General features: G+C 37.1%; 1 protein-coding gene across 2 annotated transcripts in view; it reads left to right on the forward strand.

Annotated features, from left to right (window-relative positions):
• Positions 1-23888, forward strand: part of LOC110956147 (TBC1 domain family member 8) — a 42870-nt gene that overhangs the window by 3747 nt on the left and 15235 nt on the right. Inside the window, exons 2-9 of one of the 2 annotated variants that reach the window (XM_022201464.2) lie at positions 5395-5505; positions 5588-5706; positions 5865-6093; positions 7010-7250; positions 12308-12515; positions 18374-18571; positions 19659-19808; positions 19976-20126. In XM_022201464.2, the coding sequence (XP_022057156.1) occupies positions 5395-5505; positions 5588-5706; positions 5865-6093; positions 7010-7250; positions 12308-12515; positions 18374-18571; positions 19659-19808; positions 19976-20126 (1407 nt within the window). Of the gene's footprint in view, positions 1-5394; positions 5506-5587; positions 5707-5864; positions 6108-7009; positions 7251-12307; positions 12516-18373; positions 18572-19658; positions 19809-19975; positions 20127-23888 lie in introns of those variants that run through there. The other variant, XM_022201465.2, reaches the window with a different exon arrangement.

Raw genomic sequence — 23888 nt, forward strand, 5'->3', positions numbered from 1 at the left:
TTTAAATGTAGAGGTCTTCAGAACATAGATTTTTGTGTCATTTTTGGTAGTCTTAGGATAAATCAGTTTCACAAAATAATTGTTATTTTATTGTATTGTATTTTATTTTATTTTAGGAGATATTTGTTCCAACTTTTAATTATACCATTTAAAACCTAGATTTTTTTGTGATTGTTTACAAAAGAATTTACTTTTTTGTGTTTTGTAAAATCCTGATATAGCATAAATAATCCTAATTAAAAGACCTTTGCTTTGTATTTCTGCCTCCCTGGTGGACAGAACAGCAGAGTGGCTTATATAGTGGCTCAGATTGGATTTTTTGCCTGCAAGTTAGAAATAAAGCGGAAGCAGATATCCAGTGTGAGGTCCTTATCTTATTCGTGATGACATACTTTGAGTTGGATTTCTGAGCAGGGATGGGCGACTTAACATCTGCAGCTCATCATTGTGTTCATACCACTGTTTGTTTTTACTTCTAACCAACACTTTTCTCCTTAAAGCAGTCTTGTCTTGCCTTTTATACTCCTTATTTAACTCCCAGACTAATAACCCGAGACTGGCAGATAATTAATCCTGAGAACAAATGGACATTTCAGTCTTGCAACTGTGAAAGCAGGTCTCTTTTTTTCTGTCTCTTGGCGCCTCGTAAAGGTCGACTGTAGCTTTGCATTCCCCAACAATGTAACCCAGGCGATGATTCACTCCGACTCTCCATTTTTGGAAAGTTTACCAGTGTAAACCCCTTCTGGGTTTTGCGGTGTCAGACAGATGGTTTTGTGTTGCCAGGCATCCGGGTTTGCAGCTTCAGGCGGGTCGGATTTGTCTCCTAAGATGTGGTTTGTGTTTGGCTGAGATCCAAAAGACTCATCTATATACATCTCCACCTGCTGAAAGTTCCACAAATACGAGCCTGAACTGGGCTGATGTAGTTGGATTAAAGACTTATTCTGATTTTGATAAATTTAAAAGATGAAAACAACATTTCCATGAGTGACAATGCCTCTAAAAGTGCATTATGACACTCACAAGACTGTGTATGGCACCGCTCTAAATTAAATATTATAGAGTTAGAAGCTCTTGTTGGCAAACAAAGTCAGTTTCGCAGCAGGTTTTATAGACTGACAACCCTGAAACCGGTGAGTTAAATCATGAACTCCACCTTCAATATGCTAACTTACTGCTCCTTTTCTTTTTATGTATCACTTGCTTTAGATTTTTCCTTCTGTTTGTTCCAAACCAAAGAATGGACAGCTGAGCACACAGATAATGATCTGACGGCCCTCATAACTTTGAGTCATGACTTTGAAGTACAGGTTTGTACATGGCTGTGTTAGTAGGGTGCTGATCTGGCTGATAATGCTGCCTTAAAGGGACAATATCCTATATCAGATTAACATAGAACTGGGTTATAAACTTTAAATTTACTGTAAAGGGCCCTCATTGTGCCCATTTTCAGCAAATTAATTTCACATATTTCCGCCATGTTTCTTTCAATTTTGGAGCTGAAATCACTGTGAACACGGTTTATTTTAACATAACTGTATAACCTCTGGTTTTAGGGCTGTTTCAAGCATACTGCTTTGTTCTGAAAATATTGGACTTGCTGTTGTCCCACCCTCTTCAGGAATAAACTCTCTCTGATGTCAAGTCATAACTTTGAAATGCATGTTTGTACACAGCTGTGGTGGAAGGTTGCTGATCTGGCTGATAATGAGCCTTACGACAGACAAAATCTTATATCAGATTAACATAAAACTTGGTTCTAAATTTCAGATATGCCATAAAGTCCCATATTGTGCTAATTTCTATTAAATTAATGCAAGTTTCACATGTCTCAACAGTGTTTTTCCCCATTTTATTTAGTTATTTGTTTCTGCCTCAATATACTTTAGAGATGGTTCATTTGACTCTGACTGTGAAAACCCGGTCTTAGAGTTCTGAAGGGGTTGTTTTGCTCTGAAAACAAAATATTTGCTACTGTCCCCGTCCCCTTCAAGAAGAAAACTGTCTCTAAAATCAAGTCATAACTTTGAAATGCATATTTATACCTGACTGTGTTATTATGCTGCTGATATGGAGGATAATGCTACAGTAGAAAGGACAGAATCTTAAATTAATGTACAACTTCAAATATGTTATAAAGTCCCCATATTGAGCCATTTTCAGCAACTTAATGTAAGTTTCTCATGCTTCCGCATTGTTTCTTTCTATTTTTTTTTAACCTGAAAATACTTCAAAGATGGTTCATTTGACCATGACTGTGTAAAACCTGATCATAGGGTTGTTCTGAATGGGTTGTTTTGCTCTGAAAACAAAATATTTGCTACTGTCCCCGCCCACTTCAAGAAGAAAACCCTCTGCTTGAGTGGTTGACAGTGTGGAGCAAAACAGCTAGCCAGAATTATGTACCACTTCACATTTTCCTCATCTTGCATGAAAATATGGTCAAATTCACAACATAGCCATTGTTTTTAACTCATCTATGCGGTAAGTTGGTCAATATTTTAGTGATGCAGAGCCGCAGTTTGGGAAATAGCAATGAAGTGACTGCTGGTTAACATGTAGTGTTAACGGACTGTATTCAAGTCACTATTTTATATTTGTTTCATTGTCTGACAGCAGAAATAAAAGAATATGTCAATAAGAACACACTTATTGTGAATTTGGCTGTTAAAATTATGTTTGTGTGAGCACAGAGAGCAAGAGAGAAGCTAACAGATGTAAAAACCGGCTTAGTTTGCGCAACAAGCAACAAGAAACACAGTAACCCACATATAGTCCTTGTCTATTGGTTTCAACTCACTCTCTGAGGTTTCCGCCATCGTCTATCAGCTGTACAATTTCTACAGAGCTCTGACCTGTGGGCAAACATCCTAAACGAATCTTAGCATTAATTTTGGATGGTGGACAGGTAATTTAGCTTACATTATAATTCCATCAATAACTTGATGCATGTTTTCATGGTATACAGCTAGTAGTAGTAGTATGCTTTTCACAATTTTTAAATACATTTCAGAATAATGAAAGTGTGTGGCCACTGCCACAGCTGGACACGTCTGTCTGAGACTTATTTGAGAGGACTTAATATGCATTTATTATACAGTAATTTTACCGTCAGTGTTGTGGTTAGAATGTGCATACTGGTCCAATTCTTTATTCTAGTTAAGTTCAGGGACAGTACATGATAATGGTGAGTTGTGCAAGAATAAAATCAAACTTGCAAACAATAAAACTTCTATTGACAGTCATGTGCTACCACATGGTCACACGTTTCCTGTCTAATATACAGAACAAAAGAGTGTGCAACAGAAGCACTAATTCAATTAGTTCAGAAATTACCCATAACTTTAAAAAAATTATGTTCTAGTTTATTTTTTGCCTTCAAAAATGTGTCATAAAATTAATATTAAAAATGGGCTGAGGGAGTCAAAGTTTCATTGTGTACTTTATAATCATTTGTAGTTTTTTAGTGAATATATTGGCCACTACCTCTGAGGAGGTATATTGTGAAAGCACCACCCAGACAGTAGTTATTGGAAAAGTGTGATGCAGATTAGCTGTGGTTTAGGAAGATGAAAACCTGATGACAGTCATCCTTTTGAGATCTTGTTAGAGCTTCAGGCTGCTCAGCAGGCATCGATATGTGTTTCTATTCACTTGATGTTTGAAGAGCATGAATTCAGTCAACTTCATTGGTACCAAGTGGTGAATTTTAGTTTCCTGAACGTCTGTAGAGCTGATTCCTGTTGCAGAAACTGACACTGAGTTTCATCAGATCAGATCAGATTTCCTGCTGAATTTTAGTTTTAAAAGTCAACCGTTGGACTGTTATAGTTGTCAAATGAAGAAAAGGAGTTTATTACTAGCCTGAATACATACTGAGGTCCTTTATTTTTCCAAATAAGACTCATAAAGTACCTGTTTTTACTGCTTTAATCCTTTGAATGAGGAAAATCTGGCTCTTGGAGTAAGATTTTGCTGCGAGTTTGCACATGTTGCAATGCTTTTTATGTGGCCAACATCCAGCCAACCATTGTTTCATCTTCATTTGAGGCATAGTTTACAAAAAAGTCAGTTTAATGTTGGCAATAATTACACCAGCGTCCAGTTCTTGAATCAGGCTAATGCCAAACTTTGACCATCATAGGCTGAAAATGTGCAGCTACTGAGGCTACAGCTGATTCTGATCTCTTGTGAATCTGTACCTATTTGCATCATTTTCCTGTCAGAATGTACAATCATCTACAGTATAATTAGCAAATAACAAACACAAATGAAAATGAATTCAGTAAATCCTGAACTACATAGTATATACAAATAACGAACAGCTGCATAAAACAAGTATTAAATAAATAAATGACTATATATATATATATATATATAAAAGCAACGTCTGCTTTTTTCAGACACTTTAAAGATGTTGCACCTCATTGCACTATCATGCTTCTACACTTTTTAAAATGCTGTTTCTATTTACTTGTATATATATTTTTAATACTTGTTTTATACAGCTGTTTGCTGTTTTTGCTGTTGTTCTTGTTTTTTTGATGTGCCAACAAAGTTTCGTTGCAGAAATGCAATGACAATAAATTTCCTTGAATCCTTGAATTCTTGAATCCTGTGGTTGTAGAAATGACATCATACTCGAGTATGATCATAAATATCACTGCAAACCCCAAAATTTGTCTTTCCTTCTTGTCTCTATGTGTTTCCAGCTGAGTTCTTTCTGTCTGCTTCAGGCCGGCTGTGGTATTTCTGTTATGCAGATGTGAAATATTGCCGTCTGTGTGTGAACTGTTCACCTCTCTGTTGTAGTCGAAGGTCACAGAGGGACAAGAATGACGTTCATGTGCTTACTGAGACATTTTAGTTTTTAATTTGACACCTACTTCTATGTATCAATCTAATTGCTCTTTCACTGCTGCAGGAATTGAAGTGCCTCATTATTGGCCCTTATCACAAATGTAGACAATATTTTGCTGGTTCACTGGGTTTTATTTTGCATTATTGGCTAATTTTGAGTCCAAAATACCTGCAGTAACTTGTAATAATTTCACAAGAGAATTCAAATGCAGCTACAAACATTAACACCTAAAATACCATTATTTTGGACGAAGCCAGAGAAAGCATCATTCCCTTCTGAGCTCTATTTCTGACATATTATTGCATTACTTTGATTCTCTGGGGTTTTTTGGTCAAACTTGGGGCTGTGCTACATGAGTATGGACTTTATTGTGCTTTCTATTTATTACCTTTAATAGGTCATGCATATTGCATATTTGTATTTCCTAAGTGCACTATGGGAAGATGCTCCCACCAATTTCATTGTACAATTTTTGTGTACAATGACAATAAAGACTATTCTATTCTATTCTATTCTGTTTATCTCTGCAGGGCTCCTGGTGGGGGCTCTGGACTCAGTGCTGGACTCCAATGCCAGGGTCACCCCGTTCCGAATCCTGCTCCAGGTTCCTGGTTCCCAGATCAGCTGGGTCATCGCTAGCGGTGAGCTGAGCTGTCATTTCTTCCACCTACATCTGTGTTGTTAGTCTGTGCTGCTGTTAAATTCAACCTCTTTATTGGTTAGGAGCCGTCATCGAGGAGGTGAACAAGCACTGGGACTGGCTGGTCCACAACCTGCTTCACTCGCTGTCGGTGTTTGAGAACAAAGAGGATGTTGCCAGCTTTGTCAAAGGAAAAGTGAAGGTGGGAAACCTGCAGATGCTCTCATAGGAGGATTTTTGATTTCTAAATGGCTGTAGAATCAAAATAAGGCATCACTGTGTGTTTTTTTTAAAGAGGATGAAATCTAAATTCTTGCACTTGGATGATGCTGGTGCATGTAATAGTTGTGTCGTCTGCAGGGCCTCATCGCAGAGGAGGTTCGGGGTCGCCAGGCCGCCCAGGAGGACGATCCGGAGAAGTTCAGGGAGGCGCTGCTGAAGTTTGAGCTGCACTTCGGCCTCCCGTCATCGGAGAAGCTGGTGACATACTTCTCCTGCTGCTGCTGGAAGGGCCGGGTGCCTCGACAGGGCTTCCTCTACCTCAGCATCAACCATATGGCCTTCTACTCCTTCCTGCTGGGGAAGGAAGGTCTGTACACCAAAGTGAGGCTCTGATTTTCAAAGCAAAAGACTGAGTTAGGGAGTCATTCAACACAGGTTATCATTGTATGCTGTCAGTATGTGTTTTTATCAAAATTTACAAGTCCAACCTTGTGTTTCACTTGTTGGCCAAGTTAAAAATACCATTAGTCAACTGAAAATGTATCTTTTGGCACGTAGAATAATGTGAATTTGATGCAATATCGCGATTTTAAGCTTAGCTTTGATCATACGGTATTTCCCAACAGAAAAGTGCATCACACATGATTAGTTCAAAGACTCCTGTACAGTTGAAAATGTTTTAATAGTTTCTGCCCCATCACAGTGCATCCAAAAATGTCCAAAATTTTTATTACGTGACCGTTAGTTACAGCATGGGCTCTTGGCTGTGACCAGGATCGCAGAATTTTTCTGTTTTTACAGCATCTGGCTCCAATGAACTGTTTGATTTAGCAAATTTTTTGGAATAAAGCGATTTTGATGAAATGCCATGATCTTAATCTTATATTTGGTCATTTTTCCAGCTAAACAGCACATCACACATGATGAATTCAAGGAAAGGATGTAAAGTTTAAAATCCAATGGTTCTTTTTCCTTTTACAAATTCTGACTCTGATAAATAAAAAAAAAGTCCTCCATACTTGCAGTTCAGCACATTTGCTCTGTTCAAACACTGCCTGCAGTTCAGCCCAGGACATCCAAAAATTGCCCAAATTTTATTACATTACTCTTGGTAACAAATGAATCACTCATGGGTTCTCTGCTAAAACAAGGACCTTTGGGGTTTAGAGGATTCTTTTTCTAAACAGCTGATGACAAAGTGGTTCTTAGTTCTAGCACTTTCTGTGATATACAATTAATCTTTAAAAAAAACTACTTTTTTTCTTTTTTTTTTTCTTCCCCAGTTAAGTTTGTGATTCCATGGGCAGAGGTGATGCGGTTGGAGCGGGTCTCCACCGGCCTCATGACCGAGGCGATCCGGGTGAACACGCGGCAGCGACAAAGAGAGTTCTCCATGTTCTTGAACATGGACGAGGCGTTCGGGGTCGTCAGTCAGCTGGCTGACATTGCTCTGAGGCGGCTGCTGGACAGCGAAGGCCTGGAGCTGGACCGAGTCCTGCAGCAGCCCACAAGGATCACCAAGAGGTCAGTGCTGTTTCTGGTAGTTGTTTACTCCAACAAACCTGCTATTGCAGACGGGACATTTTGTCAGATTTAACCATTTACACTACCGTTCAGATGTTTGGCATCACTTACAAATGTCTTTATTTTTGAAAAAAAAGCATTTTTTTTTTCAGTGAAGATAACATTATATTAATCAGAAATACAGTAAATACTTTGTTAATGTGGTAAATGACTATTGCAGCTGGAAACGACTGATTTTTAATGGAATACCTGCATAGGGGAACAGAGGCCCATTTCCAGCAACCGTCACTCCTGTGTTCTAATGCTACATTGTGTTAGCTAACTGTGTTGCAAGGCTAATTGATGATTAGAAAACCCATGTTAAGTTATGTTAGCACATGAATAAAACTTTTGAACGGTAGTGTATTTTGGAATGACATGCGTTTGTGTTTGGTGGTGCCTCTGCTCTAGTGATGCTTTGGAACAATCTGAGCAAGCATGACCCAGAGAGTTGCTGAGATCACAAACCCTCCATCAGAGCCTGTGATTCATAACCTTTAAATGAATCGAGTGTGAACACAGAAACCAAGGAGACCAAATTGAATGGTCGTCGTTAAAATCCAGTTTACATAGTGTTAATGTACAGTTATAAACAATCTGTGTCCCACAAAATATGAGAAACAACCATCTCTAAATTCTTTCTTCCTCTGCCGATTAGAAAGTGTGTCTCTGAATGAGCAGCTCAGGTTTGCAGCTTGTTGAGATGACAAGAAAAGATGTGCAGCCGGCTGAGTAGATGCACAGGTGTGCTGCAGCCCTCTTTATGAAATTATCAAAGTTATGACACTGAACCTTTAAAAAGGAGGAGGGTGGGGAGATTTTCGGATCCTTAGAGGATGGTGTAGTAGCAATGTGGTAAGTGTGGAGCGGGCAGAATGAATGAACTCTGCCTCAGTTATAAAGCAGAGTGGGAGGGCTGGACAGAAAAGGGCCTTATGACGCCCTGGCTCTTTGTCTCTATGAACTAGCATGAAGCTCCATTCAATACCCAATAGCCTTAGTGGTTGATTAGCCAACTAGTTGATTTACTAACTGTTTTGAACACTTATGTTGGCATTTCTCATTATTTTTACAAAACGAATAATCAGAAAATAATAAGCAGATTAATTCATGTTGAAAAAAACACATTAGTTGATGTTGGATACAAAACAGCTGATCTCCACATCAGCTGACTATAGCTACAAAATCCTGAATAAATATGTAAATGTATGAATAATAATAACCTATCTATGAGTGAAAGGAGACAGTATTCTGCACTGAGGAATTTTACTTTACTTTAAGTACATTTTTTGTGATTTTACGTACATAGTTTAAGTAACATTTTCAGTGCAGGACATTTGCAATGCAGTATTTTTACTTTTAGTTAAAGACGTGAATACTTCTTCTCCATTCATGTTATTTGTGTGTTGTGTATTATACTAGATGGACATAAAAGGCTTTTCCATACAAGAGACAAGAAGATTGTTTTTGTTTTTGAGTGAAAGTATTTCCATAAACCTCAACAGATGAGATAAGACAGGGATGCATTTTGTTGTGTGTGACCAAACCTGACTTGCCTTCATTGCACAAACATCACAAACTACTTCAACTCACAGCCCTCCTCCTCAGAAGTCACTGTCATGCACACAGTTAAATATTTCTGTCTATGTATGAGCCTTGAAACCATAACACAAAAAGGAGCTAAAAGTAAACGGCTTGAACTGCAGATGTGTGACTAAGCAACAAACCACACCACAGAGCAGACGTTATTTTTTCATGTGTGAACAGCAAACGTCTGTTTTGTACTTACAGTAGGTTTGGTTTCAGCATGCATGAAGCAAACTGAAAAAACAAAGAAGAAATGAAACAGGCGAGACTCAGAAACCAGAGAGTCCAGAGTGGGGTAAAAGGAACAAATAAGGAACGTGTGAAATGAGCGCTGGAAGTGAAATCAAAAGCAACAAATAGAGGCAGTAAAATATAGAAATAGTGAGATGAAGAAATAACACTTCCTCTTAGATTCTTCATCTGTAACCCGACGTTAGAACATCTATTATTGGCATAGTAGCAGCAGATATGCTGTTTTATTTCTTTATGTGAAACCAGCTCATGGTGCATGTTAATGTGCAAAATGAGAAAATTTAGCATCCAAAATTCCAACTCAGTGGATTTAAACTGTTTTAAATAAGACTTATTTAAACTTCAAACATTTCTCTGTGTTTTTTTCTCCCTGTCACATGGCTCATTTTTTTTTGCAATATAAAGTCCTGCACCTCTACAAAACGCACAACCATGACGACAAGGAGAGAGTCCTCAAATGTCTTTTTTGAATTCTAATCATTTTAATGACATAAATCATAAAAACAGACACACAACAAAACAATTATTTGATTATTTCTTTTACTAAAATTCAAAACAATTATTCAACATATGCAACCTTTTCCCAAGTGCTCATGGTTGTTAAAATTCTTGAAAAATATTTCTCCTCATACTAGATATTTAAAACTTTTTTTTAGTTACTCTCTACTTTTACATTTTTGTTTGTTTTCATACTTGACTCCCATTTGCTCTGTGTAGGATAAAATAGGATATGATAATTCTTTATTGCTCCCATGCCAGGGAAATTTGCCTTGTTACAGCAGCAATAATCATATGGATTATAATAATGATCATGATACTATGTACAAGGATGAAAGGAAAACGAAGAATACAGCATTAATATGCTGTAGGCAATAACAATACAAAGTGGCTTGCAAATAATATAAAAAGTTCAAGATGCAGCAGCGCAAAAATTGCTGTGCAGATTTTGTTATGGTCTGAGATGATGATGTAAACACTGCCTGCAGTTCAAACCAGTGCTGCCAAAATGCAGGGACTTTTTTGTGATGTGACTGTTTGTTGCAGTTGCTTCACAGTTACAATATGAAGCGCATCTCTCTTTTTTTTTTTAACAGAATCTGATTAGTGCATGAGGTTAATTTTTGGCAAGTTTTTAAATGAGGCATAGAATAATGTCATTTTAATGAAATATCACAATTGTAAAGTCAGCTTTGGTTTATTTTCCCAACAGAATGGCACGTGGCAGATGAGCAGTTCATGCTCCACAAGAAAGTTGTTAATACAATAAATTATTATTATTATTATTGTTTTCATTGTGTGGATGGTAATTTTGACCATTTAAAAAAACAGTTTCAAACCAAGTGGCAGGTTATGACAAATGATTAAAAAGCTTTATGCTGGTATTTTTGCTGCCTTTTGGTAACTGTCACGGACAATGCACTATTTCTAACTCTGGATTTTGTTTTGGTCTTTCTTGCCTTTTTGAGTGAATTTTTGTGATTTTCTAATATTTTTCTCATGATCTGCCCTTTCAGTTTTTACTGTGTTGTATATACATTATACTGCATATACAGCAAATTGACACTTGTATGCAAGATTTCAGTTGTGTTGGTTAAGTTTCCTTTTAAGTTAAAGTAGAACAATTGGGTCACAGAGTAGAAAAAAAATCCAATAAGTAGCTGTTGAAATTTGAATTAATTTTTTCAGGGCTCAAACCAGACTTTGGCTTCTTCTCATTACAGCCTAAAGGCAAACTGGAAATCTGCCTCATATCCATCCATATGAGTCACATTCTGTAAGAATGCTGACCTAATTTTTCAGAGTTGGCAAAGAATTAAGTCATAAATATCTTTGACAAGAGTAAATAAAAAAACAAGACTTGTTTATAATGCAGGTTTGTTTCATGATCTAGTTTAGACATGAACAGTAGAAGATAACTAGATTTAAAGCACACACTTGAAAAATTCATAGTACATAAAAACAGCCGATTCCAGGAGAGAATAAATAAGGCTAGCTTAGTTAGTGTGCGTGTATATATATATATTTAGTATGTAGTATTTAGCAGCCTGAATCTGCTTCTCACATCTTGATCCTTCAAAATAAAAGCTTTAGAGAAGAATCTACAGCTGTGCAATAAATCCTGTCAAGCAGTACTAGACCTATCTGCCACTTCTAACCTTCACTACTGCAGATTATTGTGCACAGCTACAGGCGAACAGGACCATGTTACATCTCCTCTTTCCTCTTATTCACTGTGACATTGATGCATCCTTGCAAACTGGATTTAATTTCAGATGTCATTATTTTTGTGCAGTTCAGACCTTCCACTCCAAACATGCTTATATGAGCAGATTCGTCTGTATTTTTCACTTAAAACCAGACACTTCTCACTGTTATTCTGCTGGTGTGCTCTTAACATCGCTGTTTTTTGTCATAAATCCTTCACAAACCTCAACTAGAGATGGAACTAATGGATATTTTCATCAGTTTGTAGATTATTTTCTTGTTTGATCTAAAAAATGTCTGAAAATGGTCAAGAATATTGATTAGTATTTCCCTTAATTGTCTTATTTTGTCCACAATGCAAAAATATTCTATTGTCACAATGGATGATAGAAACCAGAAAATACTCACATTTAGGAAGCTGGATTTAGACTTTTTTTTTTAATGTTTTTTTTTTTGTCTTAAATTGATATGCAAAATCAGACCTTTTAGCATGAAAAATTCCAACTGAACAGTTTAAAATGCTGAACTCAGTTTCTGGGAGTTTTTTTCTGATCTCCACCTCTAACAACCATACATCAAATCTAATATTCAAATTTGAACAAGCTCGATTTTGTTCAAATTTAGACTTTTTTCAGTCTTAAAAAAATTAATCAATTAGCAAAGTAGGTAATGATCAGTTTAATAGTTCATAACTAATTTAAAAATGAACTAATCATTGCCGATCTTCCACCAACTTCGCCTGTGTGTCAGTCACAAAAAGCTACAATTGGTTCTCAACCAGCAGTTTCATGCTCTATTTTCCCACATGTGTAGTTTTAGTGACAGTAAGCGAGAAGAATATACAGTCTGGCTGAACCTGAAGTCTCACAGAAGGGATCAAGTTCTGCTTCTGCTTCCTAATAACATAAATTCCCTTGACATCTCCTCTACAAGCTGCTTCTGTCTGACTCTTTCTCCCATCGTCTTCTCTCCAGGATTCTGGAGGAGCAGGCCATAAGGGAATACGTTCTCGCTCTGTTTCGACTTCCTCGTGCCGAGAAACTCTACGAAGTGGCGTCCTGCTCGGTGTGGACGCCTCACGCTCGATGCCATACGGCTGGAAGTCTGTACACCACCGACAGCTACCTGTGTTTCTCCAGCAGAGAGGAAGGAAACTGTATCCTGCTCATACCGCTGTCAGAGGTACAGAATCCACCGACATTACAGCCTCACACTCAATAATCAATATATTTGTGGACAAAAAGTCTACAAGAAACAATGAAGCTGTAGCCTTAGAAAGACTGAAGACCTGTCATGCATTATTGTAAATATTTCATTTTCCTTTATCCACCTAACAGGAAATCTACTGATGCATTTAGGTGGTTTTCATCAGGGACAGACCGATTATCAGCCTGGCAGATTATCATGGTTGATATTTGGCAGCCATATTTTTATTGACTGATTATTGATAGATTAAATACTCTACTTCAGGTGTGATGCAGTCTCCTCTCTCTGTCTGCATGACTCAGCAGAAACTGAACAAGAAACACAAGTTGATATCACAAACCATGAAATTACCTTCTCTCACAGTGGCTAAGGCTAAGCTAACAGCGAGAAGGCAGCCACAGATTAACCTGAAACAGAGTCTGGAAAACAATAACTATTAAAGCTTCAAGATCTGGACTTTAGTGGGCAATAAAAATGACAGAACAGTGAAAGATTAAGACAATAGAGGAGAACAGCAGACATAACTGCAGGAGACAAACTGGTCAATTGCACATAAACAGAGGAGATAATTTAATCACTCCTATTTCTATTGTGCATATTCAGTTATAGTCACTCTTATTTATGAAGGATTCTCATTATGAATGACGGGTTCTCTGCTATCACATGCTGCTAAAACTGTATGTTTAATGTATTTTGGTTCTGAATATCAGTTATCGGTCTTTCACGATTGGGCTATCAATAATAGAGATTGGTATCGACAGTGGAAAATAAAATAAAACAAAAAAAAATAGCAGTCAATTGCTCATTTTCATCAGGTGAAGAAGCTGTAAGATTACATCCTGGAATCTTCATTTTAAATGGCTCCAAAAAGATGAATAATGATACATAATAATCCAGGTTAAGTTTTTCTCTACGTGCAGTAATGTGATTTTTGTTCTTCTTTGTCAAAAATCAGCTTATCTTTAAAGTTGTGATCAATCTATCTATCTATCCTATCTATCTATCTATCTATCTATCTATCTATCTATCTATCTATCTATCTATCTATCTATCTATCTATCTATCTATCTATCTATCTAAATGGTGACAAAATATGCCTATAACATTACAAATGCGCCTTCAAAATAAAAGCATGGAGGGAACGATTATTTTAACACTAGCAAAACAAAGGCTTGGCAAAAGTGATGAACTGATCAACAGACTTTTATAAGAGCAATTTACACGCAATTTGGTATCCATACATAACATGCATAACTCGTGCCTGTTCTCAGTGCAAGGTCATTTTTTATTAAAGATTTCATCGGAAATAATACATCAACTGAGCAGCCTTAGCGGAGTATTGCGCTCTCTGAGTGCTTTTCTTGTGTTGTTTACCCTACTTAGTTTTATGGGGAGACTTTTACATTGGCTGCCACTATATGATCAGTATAAATGTGCATTTTACCCCTTAACAGAGTTTTGTCTTTAGTTTTATTGTGCATTTGCAATTTGTTTAATTGGTTTCTGGAGCATGAGAAGTTTGGCACAGAAGAAGCATCTCCCAGAATTCATAAAGAACATTTGAAGAGTTTATTTTATCATTTTAGTCCATATATTTGTCCTCTATGTTCTCTGCATTAGATTAATCTGTTTTTAACTATTATTATTTTCATTAACAACTATACTTCACCGTTCTCCTCAACACCCTTGACGTCACTGTTTTCTTTAACTGACTTGTATTTTTTGGAGAGTTTAGCAAAGCCTGTGTTTATTCTGCCAGCTGCTGGTTAAAGAGTAACACAGACTGGTTTCACGTGGTTTGTAATGTTTACTCACTGACACATTACCATGCTGAGGGGGCAAGTTATTTGCTACAGGAATGCGGGTGAGGCTCAGCTTCTGTTGATTTTTTAAAAAAAGAAATTGAATTATAAGTAACTTGCAGCTCTCTAGAGGAAAGAGAAGTAAGACGTAAACAATCAGACAAACCAGGCCAATAAGTGACACCATTGTAAAATAGATTATAAAATAGAGCATGATAACAGCTGATCTAGGACAAAGGGGAAGCTCAATAAAACAACCCAGTGAACTCTCCCACTGAGACAAAATCATGAAGCTGTTTTTTGGAGTTTATTAGAAGATCAGTGTGCAAAATAGGAGAATAAGCAACCTGTATAGCTGCTAATGAGACAAGAGAGAGTCATAACAGCTGCTGGTCAGTGATAGAAGTTAACAGGAAGGAAGTTTATTAGGTATTGCTTTTTACATAAAAATAAACCAGGGCTGATGTCTGCTCAGGCTGAGTGAAGGCAAAGAAACCAGATTATAAAGCTCACAGTGATGCTGTCAAAGTCATTGAGTTGGATGTGAAATATAAAAAGCTGCCGGCTTTTGAAGAACAACATAAGTAGATACAGGACACAAAGGGAATAATGGTACTGGAAGATATGACACTCACAGTAAAGTTAAGAATATAAGCACAAAGAGGACTTCTAATTGTTCTTCTACAAGTTTTTCACCACTCTTAGCTGTCTTAACAACATCCCTCCATCCGTTATCTATACACCTCATTTGGGTCGCAGGGGTTGGGGGAGTCTTTCCCAGCTGAGTTAGAGGGAAGGCAAACTGGACACCCTGGACAGGTAACCAATCAGTCACAGTACTACGTATAGAGACAAACAATCACAGTCACATTCATACCTCCGGACAATTTAGAGTTAGCAATTAATCTCAGCATGTTTTTGGACTGTGGGAGGAATCCAGAGTACCCAGAGAAAACCCATGCATGGACAGGGAGAACATACACACGTGGACAAAATTGTTGGTACCCCTCAGTTAAAGAAGGAAAAACCCACAATTCTCACTGAAATCACTTGAAACTCACAAAAGTAACAATAAATAAAAATTTATTGAAAATTAAATAATCAAAAACAGCCATTACTTTTGAATTGTTGATTAACATAATTATTTAAAAAAACAAACTAATGAAACAGGCCTGGACAAAAATGATGGTACCTCTATAAAAGATTGAAAACTATTTGACCAGAGTGACATGATTAACTCAGGTGTGTCATTTAATTGACATCACAGGTGTTTCCAAACTCATAATCAGTCAGTCTGCCTATTTAAAGGGAGACAAGTAGTCACCCTGCTGTTTGGTGAAAAGGTGTGTACCACACTGAACATGGACAACAGAAAGCGAAGGAGAGAATTGTCCCAGGACATCCGAAAAAAAATGATAGACAAACATCTTAAAGGTAAAGGCTATAAGACCATCTCTAAACAGCTTGAAGTTGAGCAAAAATGCATGTTGACAAGCCACAAAGCTTCTGGGAGAATGTCCTTTGGACAGATGAGACCAAACTGGAGCTTTTTGGTAAGGCACATCAACTCTATGTTCATAGACTCAAAAACCAAGCATACGAAGAAAAGAACACTGTCCCTACGGTGAAACATGGAAGAGGCTCAGTAATGTTTTGGGGCTGCTTTGCTGCATCTGGCACAGGGTGTCTTGAAAGTGTGCAAGGTACGATGAAATCTGAAGACTATCAAGGCATTCTGGAGAGAAATGTGCTGCCTAGTGTCAGAAAGCTTGGTCTCAGTCGCAGGTCATGGGTCTTCCAACAGGACAACGATCCAAAACACACAGCCAAAAACACCCAAGAATGGCTGAGAGAAAAACGTTGGACTATTCTAAAGTGGCCTTCTATGAGCCCAGATCTGAATCCCATTGAACATATGTGGAAGGAGCTGAAACATGCCATTTGGAGAAGACACCCATCAAACCTGAGACAACTGGAGCTGTTTGCTCATGAGGAGTGGGCCAAAATACCTGTTGACAGCTGCAGAACGCTCATTGACAAATACAGAAATCGTTTAATTGCAGTGATTGCCTCAAAAGGTTGTGCAACAAAATATTAAGTTATGGGTACCATCATTTTTGTCCAGCCCTATTTCATTAGTTTGTTTTTTTAAATAATTATGTTAATCAACAATTCAAAAGTGATGGCTGATTTTGATTATTTAATTTTCAATACATTTTTATTTATTGTTACTTTTGTGAGTTTCAAGTGATTTCAGTGAGAATTGTGGGTTTTTCCTTCTTTAACTGAGGGGTACCAACAATTTTGTCCACGTGTGTATAAACTCCATGCAAAAGAAGGCCGGGACGCTAACTGGGGATCTTCTAGCTGCAAGGTGAAAGTGCTAGCCACCAATCCACTGTGCAGCCGTGTGTTAACAACATAAGTGAACTCAAAAGTTAACTCAAAATTGAATCCGGCAAAGACTTTCTTACATTTTCTGAATACACCTTGTGGCACTAGATATTTGTATTTTAAACTACAGTGTGTTGAAAATGAGACACCAAATGCTATAACCCGTTCCAGTCTTCAGTGTCCAAACTAGTGTTTCACTCACAAAAAAACTGACAGTTTGGCCGTGCTAAAGCTGATGACAGGTGGAGATTGATTGGTGCTTGTGAAATACGTGATCACAAAACTAAAACAAACAAAAAAAACGTATCTGCATTGAGCTATGATTTTCTATTTTTTCTTAAAAATGGGACATTTCATGGTGTTTTTGCTTTTTTTTTTTAATATTTCAACTCACCCATAATTAGCCTATTTGATCTATTTGTCTAGTATTGCAGATTCTTGCAGAATAAATTTCATTATGAGAAATAACAGTGAGATATTAGGCTTTTATCTTTAACAGTTCCAGTGATATTGTTGTTCAAATGGCCTCAAATTTCAGTGCATGAAAAAAGTTGGTTGATGGACATTCTTAAAAAAATTAATGAAAAAAATACTTGATATATCAAGGTAAAATTTTACAAATATCTTTATAAATATCTATATTTTGTGCTATAAAAAATTCAGGCAAACCGGGCATTATCAAGCAGAATTGAACCAAAAATTTGATAAATATGAGATGGACGGACCCACGTAGTAGTTTACATACAGAACCAAATATTAAACTCTTAAAAATGTACAAAAATATTTTTGTTGTGTTGCGTTTAATTCCATACCTACATATTCCATATTCCAATACCATTAAATTCAAAATATTAATTATCATATGGCTGATGAGTTTTGGTTTATTTAGTGTCATTTGTCTAAACAGAAGCTGTGACAAGACAAATGCAAACATTTAAAGTAAAAATCATGAAACTAACACCATATTTACACAATTTTAAGAGAATTCAATCTTGCAGCTTCTAGACTGTCATAATTCTTTACAGATATATTCTATTTTAGTGTTTTTCTCGGCACGTGCTGGTTCAGTTTATCGTAAACAGCAGATTATCAGCCAGCTGTTCAGTCTGTCCCTGAACCATGTGAGGAGTCCTTCCTCTTATCCTCTGTTTCCTCTGATTTCTATTGAAGCATTGTCTCCTGAAAAGTCTAATCACTTCCACCCACTTAATCCGTCACTGTGAATAATGAATAGTTCTAATTTTGCTGCTCTTGATTCTCTTTAATTACTATTGTCTCTTTTGTTCTGGCACATTTCCTGCACAACTGGAAACTGGCTTTTGTAGTGATACAAAACCACATACTGTCTGGGACTTTCCTGCTTAACATGTGTCATTTTAAAAAAAAATTCAAAGATGAGTTACTATGATACAGTTACAGCCACTGCTTTTAAAGTTAATTATGCTGATGAAATGATGAACTAAATTCTCAAATATTCCTATATAGTTTAATATTAGAGCAGGATTGAGTTCATGCTCCTCTTAATTACAGTGTTTTTCCTTTTCTCTGATTCCAACTTATCATAAGGATTCCTGTTTTGTTCTATCTGACCAATCAATGACTGTTTTTTGATGCCTGTTTCTGCCATTTTCTCCTCAGGTGTTGTCCATAGAAAAAGCAGAGAGCACCAGCCTCCTTCCCAACCCGGTCATTGTGAGCATTCGGACTAAAAAGGCCTTCCAGCTGATCGAGCTGCAGGACAGAGATGAGCTGGTGGAAAGTCTGAACTCCAGACTTCGATCTATGCAGTGGAAACAGTCTATGTTCCGCAGCAGGAAGGACAGCAAGAGGAGCGTGGTAAGTGTGATGTTAATCTCATTTGTGCTCTAAGAGATAGTTTAATAAAGTCTGAATATGATGAGAAACTGACTTAAAATCATCAAAATATAAAGCTGGCCCGTCACTGAGAGTGAAAGATGACTTGCTGCTGGTTGGGTTTAAAGCACCTTTTAGATATTCTTTTCTGTCCATTAATCTGATGGCAATTGAACATGTCCACTTCATGTGGATGTGCAGATGTGTTACTAGGTTGGACCTCGTAACATTTCTGTATCATTTTCCATATGGTACAAATCTAAACTGCACGCTGTTGCATTAACAGAATGCATTTTCCACATTTCAGCACCAATATTGGTCCAAAAATGCAAAAGACAGTAATGAGCCAATGATGTTCAAGATGTTCAAACATCTTGAACATCATACATGAACAGAATTTTTAGTGTGTAAGATCATAAATATAGCTGACCATTAGTCATTTAGACAGCTTGATAAGCTTAATAGTATTCTTTTGTTTATTAGTGGATTATTATGTATCGCTTAATTTTCTGTCCATTCATTTTTATAGTCATCCTTCTTGGAAGTTTAGCCCTTTTGTTGCTTTTCAGCATTAAATCATGGTCAGTTTATTTTGTTTTTTTTGGAGAAGACGTTATGGAAAAAAAGTAAACTAAAAACAAAACTCTTTCGTGTCAAACTGAAAACAGATTTCTACAAAGTAATCTAGCACCGATTAGCTGCACCTATGTTGAAGTAGGTGGTGCAATCATGTTCTTTATTTTTTGTTAATTGCCATTACTTTGTATAATTCTGTTCTGATTTTGACATGAAAGAGTCTTTTTGGTAAATTATAAAAAGCCAAATTAAATTTGCCATGATTCTATGCTTTCCAAGGAGGGGGAGTAGTTTTTACATGCACTGTAAATGGAAAAATATTTCACAACTGTACTTGTCAAATCAAGTTTTGCCAGTGTTCTTGTACCATCTATTTCATTTAAATGTGAACCTGATTATTATTATTATTATTATTATTAAAAGAGACGTTTTTTAATGTTACAATAATAACCGTGCTCAGTATCCACATTTCTTTACCTCACTTTTTCCATAGAGCTCTCCAACACCCTACTACACTTTCTACTATGACACTGGATTCTCTGATGAAGAAGAGATAGAGGAGCAGGTTCTACGTAACACCGTCAACAGCGAAGCTCTGATGACAGCTTTTCACCAAAACCAACCAGGAACCAACGGCAAGAAGGTCAGTGAAGTCTCAAACATACATTTGAAGGATTATTTAATTGATTGACAGTCAGCTTAAACCCCAAAGTCACCATTAAAATGACAAAAAAGATGAGAACCAGCCGTAAGATGTAGCTCATGAGCCTTAATCATTAAAATCTAAAGATCTTTGCGTTTTTATATCAGAGTGCTGAGGAGGTGAAGGAGCGGTTATGGGAGGATCACTTCACCGAGTTCGGTCGTGGCGTCCACATGTTTCGCACCGAGAAAATCCAAAGGCTGGTTGCTATGGGCATACCAGAGTCGCTGCGAGGGGAGCTGTGGATGGCACTTTCTGGTGAGAGACTCAAGAAAACTATAATGAATAATGGATAGAACTTAGGTCTTTTGTATGCACAGTATAAGAACCTGTTTTTATGCAGTAATATGACCATAACTGAAGATGCACACTTTTTAGAAATAGTTCTATATCCCATCTAGACTCCATACATGTATAATACAGCTTTTCATATTTATATACTGTAGGGATAATTGCTTATTAAAGGTAATTTATGCACTCGTTTCTTAGGGCCACCTCTTTAGAAGAATTAATTAATTAATATTGATTAAAAATTTATTAAGTTAAAATTTTGATCAGTTGATCAGTCTAATATCTGAAGTCGAGAATCCTCGGAAAAATTGACCCAAGTCTTACACACAGAACGCAAAAGAGACTGTAATTTTGGTCTAAATGAAGGACATTTATTGACTAATCTAATGACAATACAGTGATTGATACAGTAATAAGTATAATGTGTACGTGTGTGCATGAATAAAAGTGATGTGTGGGTGTTTGTGTGTGAGATAATAGGTGTGTGTGTGGGTGCGTGTGTGTGACAGTGATTCAAATTTTCATTTCTAATCTCGGATTATGAGCTGAGTAATCAGACCGCTGAAGATATGACGAGATAATTAATAATTTGGAATATGACCGGATGGTAAGTGACTAAACGGAGTTATTAAAAATGAAATATCAAGCTATTAAGATGTATTCTTTAGCTTCTAAAAAAATTCATTTTTTTCTAAATAATATAGGATCACAATGAAAAAACAGCAAAATCCAACATTTAATTAAAGTGCATTTATTCATTGGGGGAAAAAAAATCACAAATTAAGAAATTATTCTTTTACATCAAATCATGTGTGCCACAATTATTAGCACCCCTGATGTTAATACTTTGTACAAACCCCTTTTTGCCAACAAAACAGCACCTAATCTTCTCTTATACCGTAATTCGTTTTTGTACAATTTTCAGTGTGAGAGTATGCTTCTGCAATAAAAAAAAAAAAGAATTTACTTTAAGGCTTTCAACATATCTTTACCAGGGGTGCCAATAATTATGGAGAGTTCTGTATGTATGTGTCTGTATATATATATATATATATACAGTGCCTTGTGAAAGTATTCGGCCCCCTTGAACTTTTCAACCTTTTGCCACATTTCAGGCTTCAAACATAAAGATATAAAATTGTAATTTTTTGTCAAGAATCAACAACAATTGGGACACAATCGTGCAGTGGAATGAAATTTATTGGATATTTTATACTTTTTTAACAAATAAAAAACTGAAAAGTGGGGTGTGCAATATTATTCGACCCCTTTACTTTCAGTGCAGCAAACTCACTCCAGAAGTTCAGTGAGGATCTCTGAATGATCCAATGTTGTCCTAAATGACTGATGATGATAAATAGAATCCACCTGTGTGTAATCAAGTCTCCGTATAAATGCACCTGCTCTGTGATAGTCTCAGGATTCTGTTTAAAGTACAGAGAGCATCATGAAGACCAAGGAACACACCAGGCAGGTCCCAGATACTGTTGTGGAGAAGTTTAAAGCCGGATTTGGATACAAAAAGATTTCCCAAGCTTTAAACATCTCAAGGAGCACTGTGCAAGCAATCATATTGAAATGGAAGGAGTATCAGACCACTGCAAATCTACCAAGACCCGGCCGTCCCTCTAAACTTTCACCTCAAACAAGGAGAAGACTGATCAGAGATGCAGCCAAGAGGCCCATGATCACTCTGGATGAACTGCAGAGATCTACAGCTGAGGTGGGAGAGTCTGTCCATAGGACAACAATCAGTCGTACACTGCACAAATTTGGCCTTTATGGAAGAGTGGCAAGAAGAAAGCCATTTCTCAAAGATATCCACAAAAAGTCTCGTTTGAAGTTTGCCACAAGCCACCTGGGAGACACGCCAAACATGTGGAAGAAGGTGCTCTGGTCAGATGAAACCAAAATCGAACTTTTTGGCCACAATGCAAAACGATATGTTTGGCATAAAAGCAACACAGCTCATCACCCTGAACACACCATCCCCACTGTCAAACATGGTGGTGGCAGCCTAATGGTTTGGGCCTGCTTTTCTTCAGCAGGGACAGGGAAGATGGTTAAAATTGATGGGAAGATGAATGGAGCCAAATACAGGACCATTCTGGAAGAAAACCTGTTGGAGTCTGCAAAAGACCTGAGACTGGGACGGAGATTTATTTTCCAACAGGACGATGATCCAAAACATAAAGCCAAATCTACAATGGAATGGTTCACAAATAAACGTATCCAGGTGTTAGAATGGCCAAGTCAAAGTCCAGACCTGAATCCAATCGAGAATCTGTGGGCAGAGCTGAAGACTGCTGTTCACAAACGCTCTCCATCCAACCTCACTGAGCTCGAGCTGTTTTGCAATGAAGAATGGGCAAGAATTTCAGTCTCTCGATGTGCAAAACTGATAGAGACATACCCCAAGCGACTTGCAGCTGTAATTGCAGCAAAAGGTGGTGCTACAAAGTATTAATACAAGGGGGCCGAATAATATTGCATGCCCCACTTTTCAGGTTTTTATTTGTTAAAAAAGTATAAAACATCCAATAAATTTCATTCCACTTCACAATTGTGTCCCACTTGTTGTTGATTCTTGACAAAAAATTAAAATTTTATATCTTTATGTTTGAAGCCTGAAATGTGGCGAAAGGTTGAAAAGTTCAAGGGGGCCGAATACTTTCACAAGGCACTGTATATATATATATATATATATATATATATATGTGTGTGTGTGTGTGTGTGTGTTCACTTCCTTTAGGAATCATGTAGACCAACTGGTCCTGTATAGTGTGTAATCTGTATTTTATAGCTCTTTAGTTATGCATTTTATAGTTATGTGGTATTTAATCAACCTTCACTAATACAAATTGGGTGGATAAAATATTAGAAATGCACAAACACTGATTTGATTGGTTAAATTCCACCTGCTCAACAATGCGAATAGTAATTTATTGGAGTATTGAATGAAACAATTCAGCTGAATTACTGTTTTATTCTGTAAAATGATGTCAGTATTTCACTGATACACTTATGTAGTAGTAGGTTGAAAAGCTGTCTCAAAAGTAAAACCTCTTGGTGTGGACAATAAACCAAAACGGATGTAAGAAGTGAGGCCAGCTTCAGTGGTCTTCAGGCCTTCAAATGCCTGCTATCACTGGAGGGTCCTCACAAAGACAGAAGTACAGGCATGTTTATGTGTTTGAAGGCGGTTCGGGCTTCTGATCCTCGTCTCTCCATCTGCTGAGCCTCCTACACCGGCACCTTTTCAGTCGCTGCCAGGTTTTATTTTGGTCGGTTCCGCTGCTCAGTCTCACTTCCTGCATCGACTGTCTGCAATGAAGCAGAAGCAGGTTGTTGGAAGTAAATCTAAAACTGACTGAAAATACCTGCTGTGCTTGAATAAAAACTAGTTTAAAGCTGTAGAGCAATACCAATTCACATTCAGAAAAAGGAAATGATGAATTATGTTTCTCATGTTGTCTTCATATAATCATCTATAAGCTACTGTCCTCATTATATTCACCCCTTTCTCTTTTACTTTTCTTTTGCTGCTCATATTTTTAAGAGGGATCATTGACATGGTATAAAACCGGAGTGTCAGGATTTCTAAATAGACAATGATCTCATCCCCACATGGAAAAAAACGACCAGCAAAGAGCAGAATAATAAACTGGCTGGATTTTCCCACATGTGAGAGCAGTAATCTCCCTCAGGGCCGATCATGTGTGTCACTGT

This window comes from Acanthochromis polyacanthus, chromosome 14 (assembly GCF_021347895.1).
Source record: "Acanthochromis polyacanthus isolate Apoly-LR-REF ecotype Palm Island chromosome 14, KAUST_Apoly_ChrSc, whole genome shotgun sequence".
NCBI classification, from domain to species: Eukaryota; Metazoa; Chordata; class Actinopteri; family Pomacentridae; genus Acanthochromis; species Acanthochromis polyacanthus.